Below are 17979 nucleotides of genomic sequence, written 5' to 3' on the forward strand. Positions count from 1 at the left end.
TGTATGTAGAAAGGAATAAGATGATGTCAAAAAGAGTCTCTCTCAGAAGTCTGACTAGGGGCAGCCTTTGACCCAGAAAAGACAAGATAATACTTTACTTTTTTCTCTCCTACAACCAAGGGATACTCAGTCCTAACGCCCAAAGTTTAGGAATATTAATATTTATGAGTTAATCACAGTATGAGGTAAATAGGCTTTTATGCATTGGCCTTGGGAAACTCCATCCACATAACATAGGTTGTTCTTGTGGGAAGATACAGTTCCAAGTACCCAATTTATGGACTCTTGGAATATGACTGTTAGTAGTTGGCCCGAGTAGAATGGTTCAGTTGACTTCATGATTAGAATAATCAATGTTTCCACAATATCTTGCAAAATTGCAGAATTGCAGAACAACTGCTTAAGTGAACTGTGCCAAAGATCAACTCTAAGGGGCGGGCTATCGTCTCGAGCTCGTGGCTCGCCCAGCTCCACTCTGGCCACCATCAGGAGCTCTGGCAGAGCTGCTAAAAGAATATTCTGATGCTGCCATCTGTACTATATAAATATTTCTCTCCCTTGCGTTTTGGGCATGATAATGTAAAAAAAATTTAGGCCCTCAGGATATAGTCTGAGGATGCCAAGATGAGAGCTCTTATTCTGGATCCTGAATTCTCCACACGGACCACAATGTAGGAACTGTGGTGGTTACTAGGCTAGTTAGCCTGACAACTTTATACATGTGACCAGACTGTCTTCAGTCTTTAGATCACTGGAAAAACCTAGCACAAAAAGAAAAAAAAAAAAAAAAAAAAAAAGCGAGAGAGAGAAAAGAAATCCCAAACCTGAAAACAGTCTCTAAATGGCTGACCCCTTCTCAATAGTCAGAGTGTTTTTGTCCTGGCATTACAACTGAAATAGCCAAAGAAAAAGCCAATATATTAATTAACTAAAATTATTTTATAGGTCTCAAATTATACATGGTTCATGGAAAAGAATATATGTTAGGAATAGGAAGAAATAATGTTAGCAAAATCAGAAAAAGGATAAGTATGTCACAGATGAGTATTAGAAAACTAATCAGCTCACCAGCACATCACTTGTGAGAGCATGTATTCACAATGGCTACCCCCTCCCCTCTCGAGTGGGCTTATCCAAGGGCCTAATGTCTGCACTAGCTATTCTACCACAAGAAAAAGTTTCTCTACAGAACTGCACAATATGTAGTACTCCAATATATTCGAGTTGACTACAAAATTACAGTATCAATTCTATTTTCATAGTTAATAATACAAACCTATTCAAAATCTATAGCTTCCATTTTTTTCTTTACTGGAAAATGCAAATTATAAGACAGAATGAGTATTTTTAAAAAAACACAAAATTCGGACTGTACATAGAGAAGCAGTAAGTCAGAGACTATTTCTATAGTTTAAATGCTATAACATATGGAGGTTTCAGAAACTATAAAACTAACAACTCCCTCTTTTGTACCTTTGGTATGCTGAACGTACTTGAATACGTACTTGCATACTAGTGCATTACTTGTTTGCTATTATTTCATATTAGACCATAAATTCCTTAAAAACAGATTTCACATCTTATTCATCTCTATTTCTCCACTCTCCAGTGGAGTACCTGACATACAGTCCATGTTCAAAAATGTTTCTAAAACAGGAAGGATAAACTCAGTTGAATACATAAACCTCCGTTCCTGACCCTAAAATCCACATATGTGTGTACGTATAGACATACATGCATGTGTAAGACAGATAGATGTTAATTTTTTCTTCACAAAGAGGGGACTTGATTTATTTAAGAACTAGAAACTTCACTTTGTAATATAAGGTCACCTATTTTTCCAGGGAACAGTAACATTAGCTTAATCTTTATCACAAAGTAATACTCAAAGCTAAATATAGTCAATATGTTAAGAAACTAGTGTCTTAATTTCCAAGCTGAAATAGTCTTCTAGAAAACAGAAAAATGTCTAAAATGATTCTAAGATCTCCATAATTTTTATGGAGATTTTTAAAAACTCACAATTAGCCACACCCAACACAATTTATTACTTACTATGGACCACTGGTTGTGCTAAGCACTTGGCTACAATATCTCGTTAACTCCAATAACGATATGAGGTAGGTATTATCACCCTACTTTAAGAAACATTTTTTTTTTAATTAGGAAAAAAACTCTTGGGTCTTAGAGATGCTCTGGACCAATGTTCTCATTTTACATTAAAAAAACCACCAACAGGTACATAAGGGAAAAAAAAAAACATTAGCATGTTACAGGCAGATATCTGGTACAGAAGAATAAAAAGACAAAGAGGAAAATATACAAAAAAAGGAAAAGTCGTAGAAAAAGTTCTAACTTATCCAAGAAATGGTCAGAATTCAGATTATTATACTATCTTGAAGAGACACCTATATTCCTATGTTCATTGCAGCATTATTCATAATAGCTCAAACATGGAAATAACCTAAGTGGCCCTCGATGGATGAATGGATAAAGAAAATAAAACAAATACACACGTGTGCATGCACGCACACACAGACACATATGCGCACACACACAGACACACATACACACACACAGGAATATTATTCAGCCATAAAAAAGGAAATCCTACCATTTGCAACAACATGAATAGACCTTGAGGGCATTATGGTAAGTGAAGTAAGTCAGAGAAAAATACTGTATGATCTCACTTACATGTGGAATCTTAAAAACATCAAACTTATAGAAACAGAGAGTAAGACAGTGGTTGCCAGGAGCCAAGCGTATGGCAAGATGACAGTCAAAGACTACAAACTTTCAGTTCTAAGATGAATAAGTTCTGGGGATCTAAGGTACAGCATGGTGACTATAGTTAATAATACTATATTGCATACTTCAAAGCTGCTATGAGAGTAAAACTTTAATGTTTTCACCATAGCAACAACAACAAAACGGTCATTACATGAGGTGAAGGATATGGTAACTAACCTTATTGTGGTAAACATTTTGCAAATATATACATGTATCAAATCATTACACTGTACCACTTAAATATGTTCTATGTAAAAACATATACTGTTTTAAACTTGGATGTAAGTGAGTACCTTTTCTGAAATGCAGAAAACATGTATTTATCTGCCTCACTGAATATCGCCATATAGAGGTCCCGAAGGCAATCTCACAAACAGTTAACTAGAGTGGAACTCGCTTATCGTCTTCCTAACACACTTCCTTTTTGGTTCAGCGTCTCTCAATTACCCATAATATTAAACTTTTAAAGAAGAAAACAAAACTCCAGAAATTAATTGCCTAGCCTTATTATTACTGCTATTTTTTACTTTTCCCAACTACACGTACTAATAAATGGCAAAAGTGGTCAACCTGAACTGTACTTAATCCTTTCTACTGATATAACAAACACAGAATACAGGTTTTGAAATCAAGACAGACCTGTCTTGCCATTTACCACCTAAAACAAATTACTATTCTTTAAATATTTCCAATTACCTTCAAAATCCTATTAGAAGCAAGGTGTTCTCTTGTTTGTTTAATTGTGAAACATCCATAGTGTATGCTATGGTGTTTGCACCCGTGGGATGATGCCTCAGTGAAATCAAAGTTCCCTAGTCTGATATTCTACAAAATATCAAGACTTCCCACTTGAAGCAAAGAGATCCCTATGGTACGGCAAAGAGATCCCTATGGTATGGCCTTCAATACATCCTTAATGGAGGAGGGATGTGCACAAGGCTTGTCAATCATGAAAGGGTAAAAAAGCAAGTGAAGAACTGCTGAGATCTACCCACAGAGGGAAAAGCAGAAGACAAAGTCCAAAGTAACATCAATTTAACATCTCAGCAGAGAGTCAGGCATAATGATGAGTGAAAGAAGCCAGACACAAGAATACACATGCATCATTCCATTTCTGTAAAATACAGTAACGTGGAAAAATTAAATTATGGCGATGGAAATCAGAACAGTGGTTACTTCCAGATGGAGAGGGGAAGGGGGCCTGAGAGAGCCTTCTGGGATGCTAAAAATGTTCTATATCTTCAACTAGGTAGTAGTTTCATGAGTGCATACAAATGTAAAAATTCATTGGGCTGAGCACTTAAAATCTGGCAATTTAAATGCAATAATACCGCCAAATAAAACAAATGAAGGGGAATGATACTCAAATCAGGACAAGGACCACAAAAATCCTGTAAGATTCTGTAACCTTTACCTTTTTAAGTTTTAAAATTTTGATCGCCTACGGTGTATTTCTCTGTAGTGAGAAGCAGTGAATGTGTGATACGTTCAGTGTTTCTTAGAAGTAACTAGGAAGCTAGAAGCTGGGCAATCTTTGCTGACTTGTGTCTGGGTCTGAGGGGGCCAGAAACTGAAAGGAGGGAGTAAGTGGTGTCCAAGTGTCTGACACAGGGACAGGAGAGTCAGGGGAGACGGCTGAGGCCTGACAAGTAACAAAAATCCCAGAGGGGCCACCCTCTTCTTGGTGTTAGTTAATAATTCTTTTACACACGGTCATAACTCCTGATATCTGGTAGGTACTTATTAAATTTTACCTACTTGGTTAAAAATATCCCCATCCTGTCAACAGAATATCTAGAAATTACTTCCTCCTAAGTCAGTCTGACTACCTTGAGGCCTCTACCTTGAGGCATGCGCAATACAACCTCTACCATAACCATCATTAGCTCGGTCAATACCAAGGAAAACCCTGTGTGTTATCGGATGTAAAGCTGTATGCACTCCATCTGATAGCTTGCATTAGCTGTTAGAACCATGCGCTGTGCTTCTCTGACACATTTATGGAAGATGTTTGTGAGAGTCACAAAGAAGGGGGTACGGGAAATCAATGAACGAACCTAGATTAACCAATCCTTTACAATCCCACCATTCCACAAAAGAAAACAAGGGATGCAATGGTCTAAGACAAAGAAAGTATAATGAGCAAGGCCCTACAACAAACCCTCTAGCTAAGTGGATGATCTCCTTCTCACCTTTATCACGATCATAGAGTAAATCTTCTGTCGAGCAAGGGCTACCATCCTGGGACTCGGGGGGACAAAAGGGAGAGACACAAGGTGAATGGCTGCTGCAGCTACTGCTGCGCTCCTGCACGGAGGGGGTCTGCGTGTCGATGCTGCGCGTGCTGCTGCTCCGGTAGTGAGCGGGGAGCGGGGCTCTTCGACCGTCCGGGATCTCCAAAGGCTGCAAGAGAAACAACCATCACATGCGTGAGCGCTGGGGCGCACCCTGATGCCTCCAGAGGCATGCGGCATGGCCCTTGTTTTCGCCTTCCACAATGATCTCACCACAACGGATTCTTCAGAGAATAAAGATAACAGTCTTGTGTCTTGATTTCTGCACATTGTCTCGACTGAACGAAAAACTGACTTCCAACTACTACGGATAAGCCGTCTTACAAATTCCATAGCTCTCTGTATGTATCTGTAGGTAGCACTTCCCATAATACTCAAGGGTAGGGGCTCTTCTTAAACACCGTGTCCCCAGCGCCTACCACCGTGTCTGGCACACGGCAGACATCCAACAAACACATGCTGAATGAAGTGATCGAACTGCCAAGAAGTTACTAGGACTTGCTAGTCAGAAAAGTAAAATTGCATACTCGCAGGTATAGACTTTTCTGTCTGTTCTTTATTGTAATTTTTTAGAGATCAGGAACAGAACCGTGTTTTCCATTTCCTTTACAGATTACCCAAAATTTCTAATGAAGAGATTTATTCTATTACTATTCCATAAAGGATGTTAATACAACTCAAAACAATTCTACTGTTTTGGTATCCGTCTATGTAGGACGACTCATAATTTGGCTTGGTTCTAATGCATTGTTCTGAGTGGCAAAAGAAAGAAACAGAAATGAAACTATAATTATAGAAACATACATTTTGGACCCGAAAAGACCTTCGAGCTCATTATTCCAGTGTCCTTACAAATACAGAACCTATAGCTGACTGCTTCTGATGTCACACTAATTAAACGGCAGCAGTGCTTCTGTCACGTGGGCTCTCCCTCCTCTGCTTCAGCTGTAAACAGAAATCTTATTCCATTTTCCTAATCTGTGTGCTGACAAAGTTCAATGAGGAAAACTCTATTAATCACTTAAAATATTTTGTTCTTATATAGGCAGTATTGCAATGCCAAGAAAAAGAACCATACTCTTAGTTTATTTACAACTTATTTTCACTATTTACTGTTTTTACTCTGAGCTTTGTCATTTCACAATTTTCAGAAACGCTGTCAGAGGGAAAAATGGAGTAAGATAAAATTAGGCAAGATTCAAAATGTATAATTTTTTCTATAACTAATAATCAAGTTAAGTGAAGGCTGAAACGATTAACTACTGAAATACAAACTGCATTTATCTATACAATGCTATTAAAAAAACCTACAGCATCTTTACAACCTGACAATGTCTACTCTACTATAAAAAGAATACTCAATTATGTAAATATTAGTTCATTCTGTAAACAAATAAAAAAGTAAAACTTTCCAATAAAGGAAAGAAATATTCACAAAGGAATATTACTTCACTTGGTCAAATGCTAAGAAAATCTTACTTTATTTAAATTTTTTTCTTTCACTTAAATAAAGTTAGATTGTAATTACAACTCTGCACTAAACCTTAGATGAACAAAGAATAAACCATTGGGCAGGTGTTTTTGGACAAAATTGCATAGCAGTGTAAGATGTGTGAAGTTCCAGGGTAACCCATGAGGAAAGGTCATCTTCGAAAATGTGTTTGAGGGCTTCATGACAGAGCTATTTCTTAAAATATAGATATTTAAGTAAAGGAAAATGTTACCTTAATAAAAGTGTCAGTATTGGTAATCACTAAAAGAATGATGTGTAAATTTGTAGTTTAAAATACTTAAGAATTTGAGTTCTCTTTCATTTGTGTCCTATTTGATAAACACAGTCTTTTTGTATTCCTTTTCTTAATCTAACAGTAATATCAATTTCCTTAACCAACTTCTGTTTTGTTGGAAGGTTACAAGAATTATAAGAACGAAACATTTAAAAAAACTACTATTTATACAAAATAACAATGGGAAATATAAAGGCTTAGAACACTGATATACTGAACAGGACAATTATCTTTTTTTAGCTCCTGGCAAGTTCACTAATGGTGAGATTTTGTTTTTTAAAACTTTGGGACACACTTAATTATCAACCTAAAAAATTCTAAAAATTAGTATTTTAGTTATAAGTGTGAAGGTTACCCTAGAGTAATTCTGAAACGGCTATCATGAAATTAGAATGAGACTTATTTAAAAGCAGAGCCATATAAAATTTTATTTATTTATTAAGTATGGCAGACACAAAATGTACATTAGTTTCCAGTGTACAACATAGTGAATTGACAACTCTATACATTATGAAATGCTCATCACAAGTGTAGCTGCCATCTGTCACCATATAATGCTATTATAATACCACTGACTATATACCCTATGCTGTACCTTTCATCTCTGTGACTTATCTGTTCTTTCTTTCTTTTTTTTTTTTTTTTTTTAAAGATTTTATTTATTTATTTGTCAGAGAGAGCACAAGCGAGCATACAAGCAGGGGCAGGGGCAGGCAGAGGGAGAAGCAGACTCCCCACTGAGCAGGATCCTGGGATCCTGATCTGAGCCCAAGGCAGACACTTAACTGACTGAGCCACCCAGGCATCCCTGACTTACTCATTCTATAACTAGAAGCATAAACCTCCTACTCCCCTTCACCCATTTTGACCATCCCCCTCCCCCTTCCCCTCTGGCAACCACCAGTTTGTATTTATGGAGCTGTTTCTGTTTGCTTACTTGTTTTGTTTTTTAGATTCTCCATATGGGTGAAATCCTATGGTATTTGTCTTTCTCTGACATTTCACATAGCATAATATTCTCTAGGTCCATTCATGTTGTCACAAACGGGCAAGATCTTATTTATGGCTGAGTAACATTCCATCATGTGTGTGTCTATTATATAATTATATATGCTTTTCTTATATTTTATTTTCTGTATTAAGTTTATACATATTAAATACGCACACACATACCACATCTTCTTTATCCATTCATCTATCAATGGACACTTAGGTTGCTTCTATATCTAGGTTATTGTAAATAATGCTACAATAAGCAAAGGCATGCATATATCTTTTTGAATTAGTGTTTTTGTTTTCCTGAGGCTATGTTAGTAAGTTTTATATCCTAGTACAGTTTTGTTTTGAAGTTCTTAAGGAATCAGCAAATATGTGACGGATTCTTTCATCCTCAAAAAATTAGATTTTTCACTAAAGTGAAAAATTTTTTGAAAAATTTCACTTCCTTACAGTAATGAATGTTTTTAAATACTACTTAATGTATTAAGGAAACATTTTAATGATCAAGAGATAAGAGACAGCATAACTTCCAAAGAGTTCCTTTATGGTATGATAAATACAAAATAGAATTTTAACATGAAACATCTAGGAAGACTAAAATAGCAAAAATTTTTGGGAGGATCATAGCAATATTCATCAAAATTTAAAATGTACAAATGCTTTGATCCAGCAATTTCACTGCCAGAAAATTGTCTTCAAGAGTACATGTTTTCTAAAGCACTGCTTGTGATGACAAAAACTGAAAGCAATCTAAATGCCCATCAACAGGGGACTTCTAAGTTATGGTACATTCATACAATGATTCACTAGATATTAAAATACACACACATGCCAAGAACGATATGTAAGATATTCCGCATAATGTTCATATCTGCTAAGAAATACTGAGAGTTGAAATAAAGTTGTACTTTTTAATTTTATAAATAAAAAATTGAACTGTTTGGATTTTGAAATTAAATCAGTTTTAAAACCTGCACGTTACTTAAAGGAAAGACACACATGTGACATAAATTAAATCATTATTTTGGTTCAAAAAAAAAATCACAGGGGTAATTAAGTCATTTTCTTTTGTTCAGTACATATTTAAGATGTGGTCAAATATAAGTTCACATGCAGTAGTGTCAACTTCTTTTCTGGGACAGAGGTAATTTATAAAGCATTTCTGGCAAATCTGAAATGGTTCAATGACCTAACTATAAGGGAAGGTTAAACTAAAAAACTCTTAGAAGAAAACACAAGCATCGTTGTGACCTTAGATTAGGCAATGGTTTCTTAAATATGACATCAAATATACAAATTACAGAAGAAAACAATAGGGGCTCCTGGGTGGTCAGCCAGTTAAGTGTCTGCCTTCGGCTCAGATCATGATTCCCAGGGTCCTAGGATGGAGCCCCACGCTGGGCTCCCTGCTCTGTGGGGAGTCTGCTTCTCCCTCTCCTTCTGCCCCTCCCCCTGCTTGTGCATGCCCACTCTTTCTCTCTCTCTAATAAATAAATAAAATCTTTTAAAAATAAACCCAATAAATCAAACTTTATCAAAACTGAAAAAGTATTTCAAAGGACATCATCAAGAAAGTAAAGAGTGAAAGACAACCCACAGATTGGGAGATATTCTCAAGTCATACATCTAATAAAAACTTTTATCTAGAAAATATACTTCATAAAGAATTTCTACAATTCAATAATAAAAAGACAAATAATCTAGTTTTAAAATGGGGCAAATGATCTAAATAGACAAATTTCCGAAGAAGATATACAAATGGCCAACAGCACATAAAAGATGCTTAACATCATTAGCCTTCAGGAAATGCATAGCTTCATCATGACAAGATACCCACACCCGCTAGGATGGCTATAATAAAAAAGACAGAATTACAAATATGGGTGAAGATGGAGAAACTGGAACCTTCATACTTGTAAATGGTGTAGTGCAGACACTCTGGAAAACAGTCTGGCAGTTTCTCAAAAGGTAAAACAAAGAGCTACCAAACCAGCCATTCCACAACTAGGTATATACCCAAGAGAAATGAAAACATGCTTGCATGAAATCTTGTATATGAATTTCATAGAAGCATTATTCATAATAGCCAAAAAGTAGGAACAAGATCATATTCATCAATTGATGACTAGCTAAATAAAATCCACACAATTGAGTATTTGACAATAAAAAGGAATGAAGTACTGATAAGTATTACAACATGGGTGAACCTTAAAAACATTATGCTAAATGAAAAAAGTCAGTTACAAAGGGCCACGTATTACATCATTCCATTTATATGAAATGTCTACAATGGGTAAACCCGTAGACAGAAAGTACATGAGTAGTTGCCTACAACTGGGGGCACCGGAAGGAAATGGATGATTGCTAAAGGGTACAAAGTTTCTTTCTGGGGTGATGAAAAATGCTGTAAAATTGATTGTGGTGATGGTTGCACAAGTGTGAATAACTAAAAAACTGACTTGTACACTTCACATGGGTAAATTGCAGGGTATGTGAATTTTAGCTAATAAAGCTGTTACGAAAAAAAAGGACTTTTAAGACAGTTCTGAATATTAAAGAAAAAAAAGGGTCCAAACACCCCACGTAACCTTACCTTGGACACTTCCTCCTTCCCATTATTTTCTTTAATGAATACCTTTTCTAATTCAGGACTTATTCCTTCGACATTGCAGGGCACACGTGAAACAGATGATTTTGGCACTGATATATTTGATAGTGGCATAGGGACTGATCTTGATCCAGTAGCCTACAAAACATAAGATAAGGTGGTGTCAAATTCTCTGTGGTCCAAAAAATCAAGAAATCAAGAACTAAAGGGCACGGCAAATCTGAAAATGGAAACTCAAATTAGTGGAGTTATTTCAACATTTGAAATACAATTTATAAATTCAGATTTACATACAGAAATTTAGGTTCTAAAGTAAGGAAGGTAAAAACTCTAGAGGGAAAATAATCCTTTATGGTGAAGCATAAAGGTATAATGGTATAATGTAGAGAGTATTTTGGTAGGAAAGCAGACAGAATCTTCCACGCTGTTTCTCTTTCCCTTTGCTGTTTTTACTGAAAAAGCATAGTTGAAATCATGTCAGTTAAGTGTATCATGTGGATTTACTGGATAGCTCTGTGTGTGTGTTCAAAAGATTTGTTTCCTTCACTGTTATAATTGCCTTCTAGTATTTTTCATTTCCATTCTGTCATTTAAGAAAACCTTTTGGATTATCAGATAATGTGGCAACAATATATCATGTCAGTTCAGTAACACTTAACAACTTTAAGGTTGTTTTCAAAAGTCCTTTGGAGGAGTTCTCAAGAATTAACCACCTCTCACTGCTGTCACACAAGGTACCAAAAAGTATAAGACAAGCCTTTTTTTTTTTTTTAAATTCCAGTATAGTTAACATACAGTGTCGTATTAGTTTCAGATGTGCAAGATAGTAATTCAACACTTCTGTACGTGACCCAGTGCTCATCATGGTAAGTGCGCTCTTCATCCCTGTCCCCTACTTCAGCCACCTCCCCAGCCACCTCCCTTCTGGTAACCGTCTGTTTGTTCTCTAGAGTTAAGAGTAAGACAAGCCGTTTGATGCTCAAGAACTTCTACCACAGAAAGGAAATAAGAAAAACAAAGATGAACAAGGTAAATATAAAAATAATTTATGATCTCTATCTTTGAATGATAAAGTTGACACATAGGATTCATAATGAGGTGGACTGCTAATCACTGATTAACACATGAATACTATTTCCTATACTCAGCCCTGTGCTTCTGCCATCTGTGAACTGCTGCCTGCTAATGTTCTTTGTTATTGATGCACAAGATTTTTTTGTATTAAAGTTGTAACTCTTTGTCATACATGTGCTGCTTACTTTAGTATCAGATATCTTTCAATACTTTTATGGTTTTTCATATTTAAATATTTAACCTATCATGATTTATTTTTGTGTATGGTGTGAGGTAGTATGTCTTTGCTACACAATAATCAAACTGCCAACATTTATGATTCTATATTTGATTTCCTTATGGATTTCTGTATTCGATTTCTGATTTCATTTCCTTCTTAACAGATAACCCCTGTACAGAGCTTCACTTTAATTGCTATTTTATAGTACAAGTTGGTATCTTATGCGAAAAGCCTTTTCAAATTTTCTTTTCTATTAGTTGACATTAGTTTTCCATAGGACCTTTGAGAACAACTTAAGTAACGAAACAATTCCTTTTCAATTTCCATTGGAACTCAATCTGTTTTTAATTGCTATTTGAAAAATACTGAGTCTTCCCTTCCCATGCATGAATGTGTTGAGATTTCCCATTTAGGTCTTGGTTTTCTATTTCATATTCTCAGTAAAGTCTTATAATTTGCATATTTCTTTTATGTCAAATTCTAGGCATTGTGTATTTTTCTTATATATATACTAACATATTATTGAGAACTGTAACATAACAAGTAACATATATTTGGTGTCTGTCCTGGTTCTTGACACACATTTCCTAAAATTCTTGTAATTTCCTGAGTGATAGGTATGCTAGAGGCATCTTTTGGGTTCCAATATTTGGTTTCTGACCCTGGAATCAGACACAGAGCTCCTAAATCCCTTGAAATTTCCTGGGTGATAGAAAGAAGAGTCTTCTATTCTAATGAGGTGAATCTGGCTCCTGGATAGCTTCAGGATGGGGGCTAGTCAACAGAAAGATCAAGCCATCATTATAAGCTTGGAACTTCCAGCCCCACACATCATCCTCTGGAGAGGGGCAGAGGGGCTGGAGATGGACTTAATAATGGATCATGCTGATGTGATAAACCTTCCTAAAAATCTCTAAACTATGGGTTCAGAGAACTTCCAGGTTGGTGAACATGTATCCACAGGCCAAAAGGGTGGCACACTCCAACTCCACGGAGGCAGAAGCCGCTGCACTTGGGACCTCTCCAGACCTTGCTCTATGTACCCTCTTAATCAAACTCTTCATCTGCATCCTTTATTATATTCCTTATAATAAAGGAGTGCACATAAGTGATTCCTTGAGTTCTGCGAACCATTCTAGCAAATTACTGAACCTGCAGTGGTTGTTGGGAATTCCTTCTTTATGGCCAGATGGTGAGAAGTACAGATGACAATCTGGGACTTGTGACTGGCATCTGGGGGGGGGGGGCAGTCTTGTGGGACTGAGCTCTTAAACTGTGGGGTCTGTGCCAACTCTGAGTAGTTAGTGTTACAACTGAATTGTAAGATGCTCAGTTGGTGTCTGGAGAGCTGGCAAATGGTATGGGAAAACCTCCCACACATTTGGTGTTAGAAGTAGTCTAAGTAGAGGGTACAGTGGTTTACCTTCATTTGTATAAGAGAAAACTACCAATATTTATGTTTATATTTTATCTAATCATCTACTCAATTTTTTCTTTTTGTTATGAAAAATTATAAGCATAATTAAATGCTATACCATAATGAGCCCTCAGGTGCACATCATCCAGCTTCAAAAATTACCAACATCTGCCAATCTTGCTTCATCTAAATAGCCATTTTTCTTCTGTTCTTGGATTATTTTAAAGCACATTCTAGACTTCATACTTCACCTACAAATATTTCAGTATGTATGGCAGATAATTATTTTTGCACATAACAATGTAAAAAATTCAGTGTAAATTAGGAACATTTGCCTAAGTCTTTTTTGTTAAGTCAGCAAGTCAATAGATCTTCTATAAATGCCCTGGGCTCTTATGGAAAAGGTGCTTGAAATAAACGGAGTAAGAATAATATATTATTTCTACCAGATTAAGAAAAAAATCATACTTTGTGTCTCTATAATATTGCCTTTTTGAGAATTCAACATAACGAATCATACACTATGTAGCCTTTTGCTCCTGACTTCTTTCACTTAGCATGATGTTTTTGAGATTCAACAATGTTCTCGTAAGTATCAGTAGTTCCTTCCTTTTTACTGCTGAGTGGTATTGCATGAATGTTACAAAATGTTGTTTTATCCATTGACCAGCTGATTGATATTTGTTTCCATTTTTTGACTCTTATAAATAACGCCTCCGTGAACACTGATGTAAAAGTCTTAGTATGGACATATGTTTTTAATTTCTCGTGGCTGGATATCAGAGTGGAATTTGGGGGCTCTATGGTCAGTTTATGTATGTTTAACTGTTTAAGAAAATGCCAAACTGTTTTCCAAAGTGGTGGTACCATCTTGTGTTCCCATTAGCAACAAATGTCTGTTCCAGTTGATCCACATCCTCACCAACACTTGGTATTGGCTATCCTATTGGTTTCAATGGTTTAGTTTGTTCACTTTGATTTTCTAAATATAATCATATCACATACAGATAAGGAAAACTATTTTTTTCTCACTGCTCTGTCCAGAGCCTCTAAACTACAAGCAAGTAATATCTATATGGGCATCTATGACTTGATTTTTATTTTACAGAAATGCTTCCAATATTTTATTGTTAGGCTCTCACTACACTTGAAGTTAGTCACATCAGGAAGTATTCTACTTTTAGTTAGTAAGGTTTTATCACATGGGAATACTGACTTTTTATCAAGTGCTGTTCAGCATCTGCTTTGACCTTCTGATGCAATTAACTAAACTAACACCTTTCTTAATGCTGAATCATCCTTATGTTTCTGAAACACCCTGATTACATTTGTTTTGAATCACTACTTGGGTTTCTTTTTCTTTACTTCTGTATTTGACTTACTACAATTTATATCAATATTTTAAGTGAATTCGGTCTAGAACAGCATTTCCCAAACTTATTCCATAGGAAGGACATGTTCCTGGGTGGAGGTGAGGAGGGACCCCCCCAACAGAACTCTAATCTTCAATTTCGTCTTATGTAAAATAGGGGTAAATATATATAAAGAGATAAAGATGGCTTAAGGTACTATTAGGAAGACTGAATGAGATAATGCCAATAGTTGCTTAGTAAGTGAATGAGCTAGGATTTTAGTATCAATCATCCTTGAGATGACTACACTCTGTTATGTCTATTATTAAAAGAAAATTACATATATGGAAGGGCAAAAAAACTTCATGCAACAATTTAACCAGTAGTAGTACTTTAGTAGAGCTAGGGATTTTATCTTATTAATTTTTTAATCCTAAAATAGTGGATTCCCCCTTAATAATGAACCCTTTAAAAGGAATTATTCAAATGTGGACAAGAAATTAGCCTACCTGAGTGTGATTGATTGTTATATGGTTGCCATGAAGAGGTGACTGACGATCTTTCTCCTTACTGTGCCGACTACTCTGTTTACTACGTTGTAGTTGCTGCCTCAGTTTGGCAATCTGCTTTGGGGAGAGGGGAGGAGAAATAAAATGAGAACAAAAGTGAATACCAGTTTTTAAGTACTTCTGATTTTAATTTTTGGATAGTAATAAATTACTTTTTCCTCAAAGGTTTCAAGAAGAGATAATATTTCACTGCCAAGATTTATTCTTCCAAGTTTCTAGGATTAAAACTACTGAAAATAAGAGGTACACACTTCCAGTCATACAGTAAATAAGTCATAGCTATGTAAAGTACAGCATAGGGAATACAGTCAATAATATTGGAATAACTATATTTGGTGACAGAAGGTAACTAGACTTGTGGTGGTAATCATTTCATAATGTATATAAATGTTGAATCACTATGTTGTCCAACTGAAACTAATATGTCACCTATACTTCAATAAAACAATAGGCTATAAATGCTTCACTTGTGCAATTTAAATAGTGTTTTGGTAAACATGTAGACTAAATCTCTCCACATTATTTCAGATTTGACCTTTGTATACCAAGAATATCTTCTTCTTTAAACACTTTTTATAAGGAAAAACACTAGTATTTCATATGCCAATTGATTAAAGTTCAAAGCCAATATATTAATACAGAGACCACATTAGTTTCTAAGTTCCCATGTTATATAAACAAAATGCATCTAGCTTATCAATTACTAAACACTTCAAACTTGTACATCTTTTGGTAGTGAGGAAAATCAAAGTATATTTAGTATTAGCAACTTACTAGCATTGAATATCTTACTATATATTCCTCATAGTCACTCAACTTTTGTTTTTCCTTCCAGCTCTATTGAGATATAATTTTGACATATAGTATTGTGGAAGTTTAAAGGTATAGAACACGTTGATTTGATACTTGTATATATTGCAAAATGATGCCAACGTAGCATTAGTTAATACCTCGACCCCATCCTATGATTTCTTTTTTTTTTTTTTTTTGTGGTGAGACCAGTGGAGATTTACTCTTCTAGCAGCTTTTAAATATAAATACAGTATTATTAAGTATAATCAAAATGCTATACATTAGATCACTAGAACTTATTCATCTTATAACTGAAGTGTGTATCTTTTGACCAACCCCAATTTCTTCTACCCTCCAGCTCCTGGTAGCCACCACCACTCTACTGTTTCTATGAGTTCAACCTTTTTAGAAGTGATATCATAAAATATTTGTTTTTCTCTGCCTCACTTATTTCACTTAGCCTAATGCCTTCAAGGTTGATCCTTGTTATAAATGGCAGGATATCCTTCTTCCTCGTGGCTGAATAACATTATAGTGGAGATATACACACACATATACACTACATCTTTATCCATTCATCTGTTGATACTGGCTATAATCATAACTTTAAAAAACAAATATAACTTAGAGTGTATTCTCCTAAACGGAATGGTAACACTCCCAAGTTTAAGAGAAAAGTCATTATTACAATAAGGCTCGGAATTCATTAAACTACTGGGTATTTGCCAAAAAAATATACAGCACTAATTCAAAGAGATAATATGCACCCCTATGTTTATAGTAGCAGTATTTACAATAGTGAAACTATGGAAGCAGCCCAAGGGTCTTGTTGATGGATGGAATATTATTCAGCCATAAAAAAGAATGAAATCTTGCCATTTGCAACAAAATGGATGGAACAAGAAAATATAATGCTGAGTGAAATAAGTCAGAGAAAGACAAATACCATATGATCTCACTCATATGTGGAATTTAAGAAACAAAAGAAACAAAGGAAAAAAGAGAGAGAGAGGAGAAAGACAAACCAAGAAGCAGACTCTTAACTATAAAGAACAAACTGATGGTTTACCAGAGAGGAGATGGGTGGGGGATGGGGAAAACAGGGGGTGGGAATTAAAGAGTATAGTTATCATGATGAAAAAAGATAATTAAAAAAAAACCAAGATCACATATGCAATCAAATGGTGCAGTGCCTGGCATATGGTAAGGGTCTGCTGAATTGAAAACTATGCCCATTTCCGGTTTGGAGCAATGGCCCCCACACAAAGTCCCTTGGAATCATCTGGGAAACTCAAAACAAAACAAAACAAAACAGAAACAACAACGACAACAACAACAAAAAAACCTCGAACTCACAAAGTCCTGCCCAACGCAGATCCCTGTGCCTGCCCCAGACTGACTTTTGTGGCTCTGTATAGTCTCTATGCATCAGCATTTGGGAGCCTTTGGTCCAGAGCGTTTGAAGTGACAAAAATGCAACCACCAGACCCATCTCCAACTGCAGATAGCCTACGATGCCAATATTTAGCAGACAGAGGATTCTATCATGCCACCACAGCACTGTAGGACATCTTCCTTTGAATTTATTGTGGCAGAATAAACTTCCTCAAAATTAAATATAAGCTCAAAACTGAAACATAAGTATTGCCAGAAGGTAAATTCAAACAGAAACAATTTATATTAAACACCAACCTGGATGGAACTCAAAAAAAATCTAACACATTTTAGATGATGTATAATCTGCTTCAAATATGCCAGACCAGGAGTAAAATATTCCTGAGCATTTTGTAGGGGAATAATTGGCATTTGGGGGAAGTTATTTAATATTGGCATTTTTTCTTTGTAGAAAAGATGACAGTAATCAACTAACAGTTATTCCTTGAACACCTATTGTGAGCCCAGCTTTATATTACCCACTTAGACAAGTGTAAACACAAAGTAAAGTCTGTAAAATATATTGATTTCCTCAAGGACATAAAGCAAAAATACAATGTATTTTAATATTAGGTACTTACCTTGGATAACCATGGCAATAAAAAGCAAAACAGACAGTTGCTACTAAAACCTATAAAAG

At 35.5% G+C, this 17979-nt stretch overlaps 1 protein-coding gene across 3 annotated transcripts in view; it reads right to left on the reverse strand.

Annotated features, from left to right (window-relative positions):
• GLCCI1 (glucocorticoid induced 1) overlaps positions 1 to 17979 on the reverse strand; it is a 101926-nt gene that overhangs the window by 12242 nt on the left and 71705 nt on the right. Inside the window, exons 4-6 of one of the 3 annotated variants that reach the window (XM_087861047.1) lie at positions 15054 to 15170; positions 10467 to 10619; positions 4986 to 5196 (exon numbers count right to left, since the gene is read on the reverse strand). In XM_087861047.1, the coding sequence (XP_087717173.1) occupies positions 4986 to 5196; positions 10467 to 10619; positions 15054 to 15170 (481 nt within the window). The remainder of the gene's footprint in view (positions 1 to 4985; positions 5197 to 10466; positions 10620 to 15053; positions 15171 to 17979) is intronic. The other 2 variants (XM_045793178.2, XM_087861048.1) reach the window with 2 other exon arrangements.

This window comes from Ursus americanus, chromosome 3, assembly GCF_024610735.1.
Source record: "Ursus americanus isolate L20-20 chromosome 3, mUrsAme1.1.p, whole genome shotgun sequence".
Lineage (NCBI taxonomy): Eukaryota > Metazoa > Chordata > Mammalia > Carnivora > Ursidae > Ursus > Ursus americanus.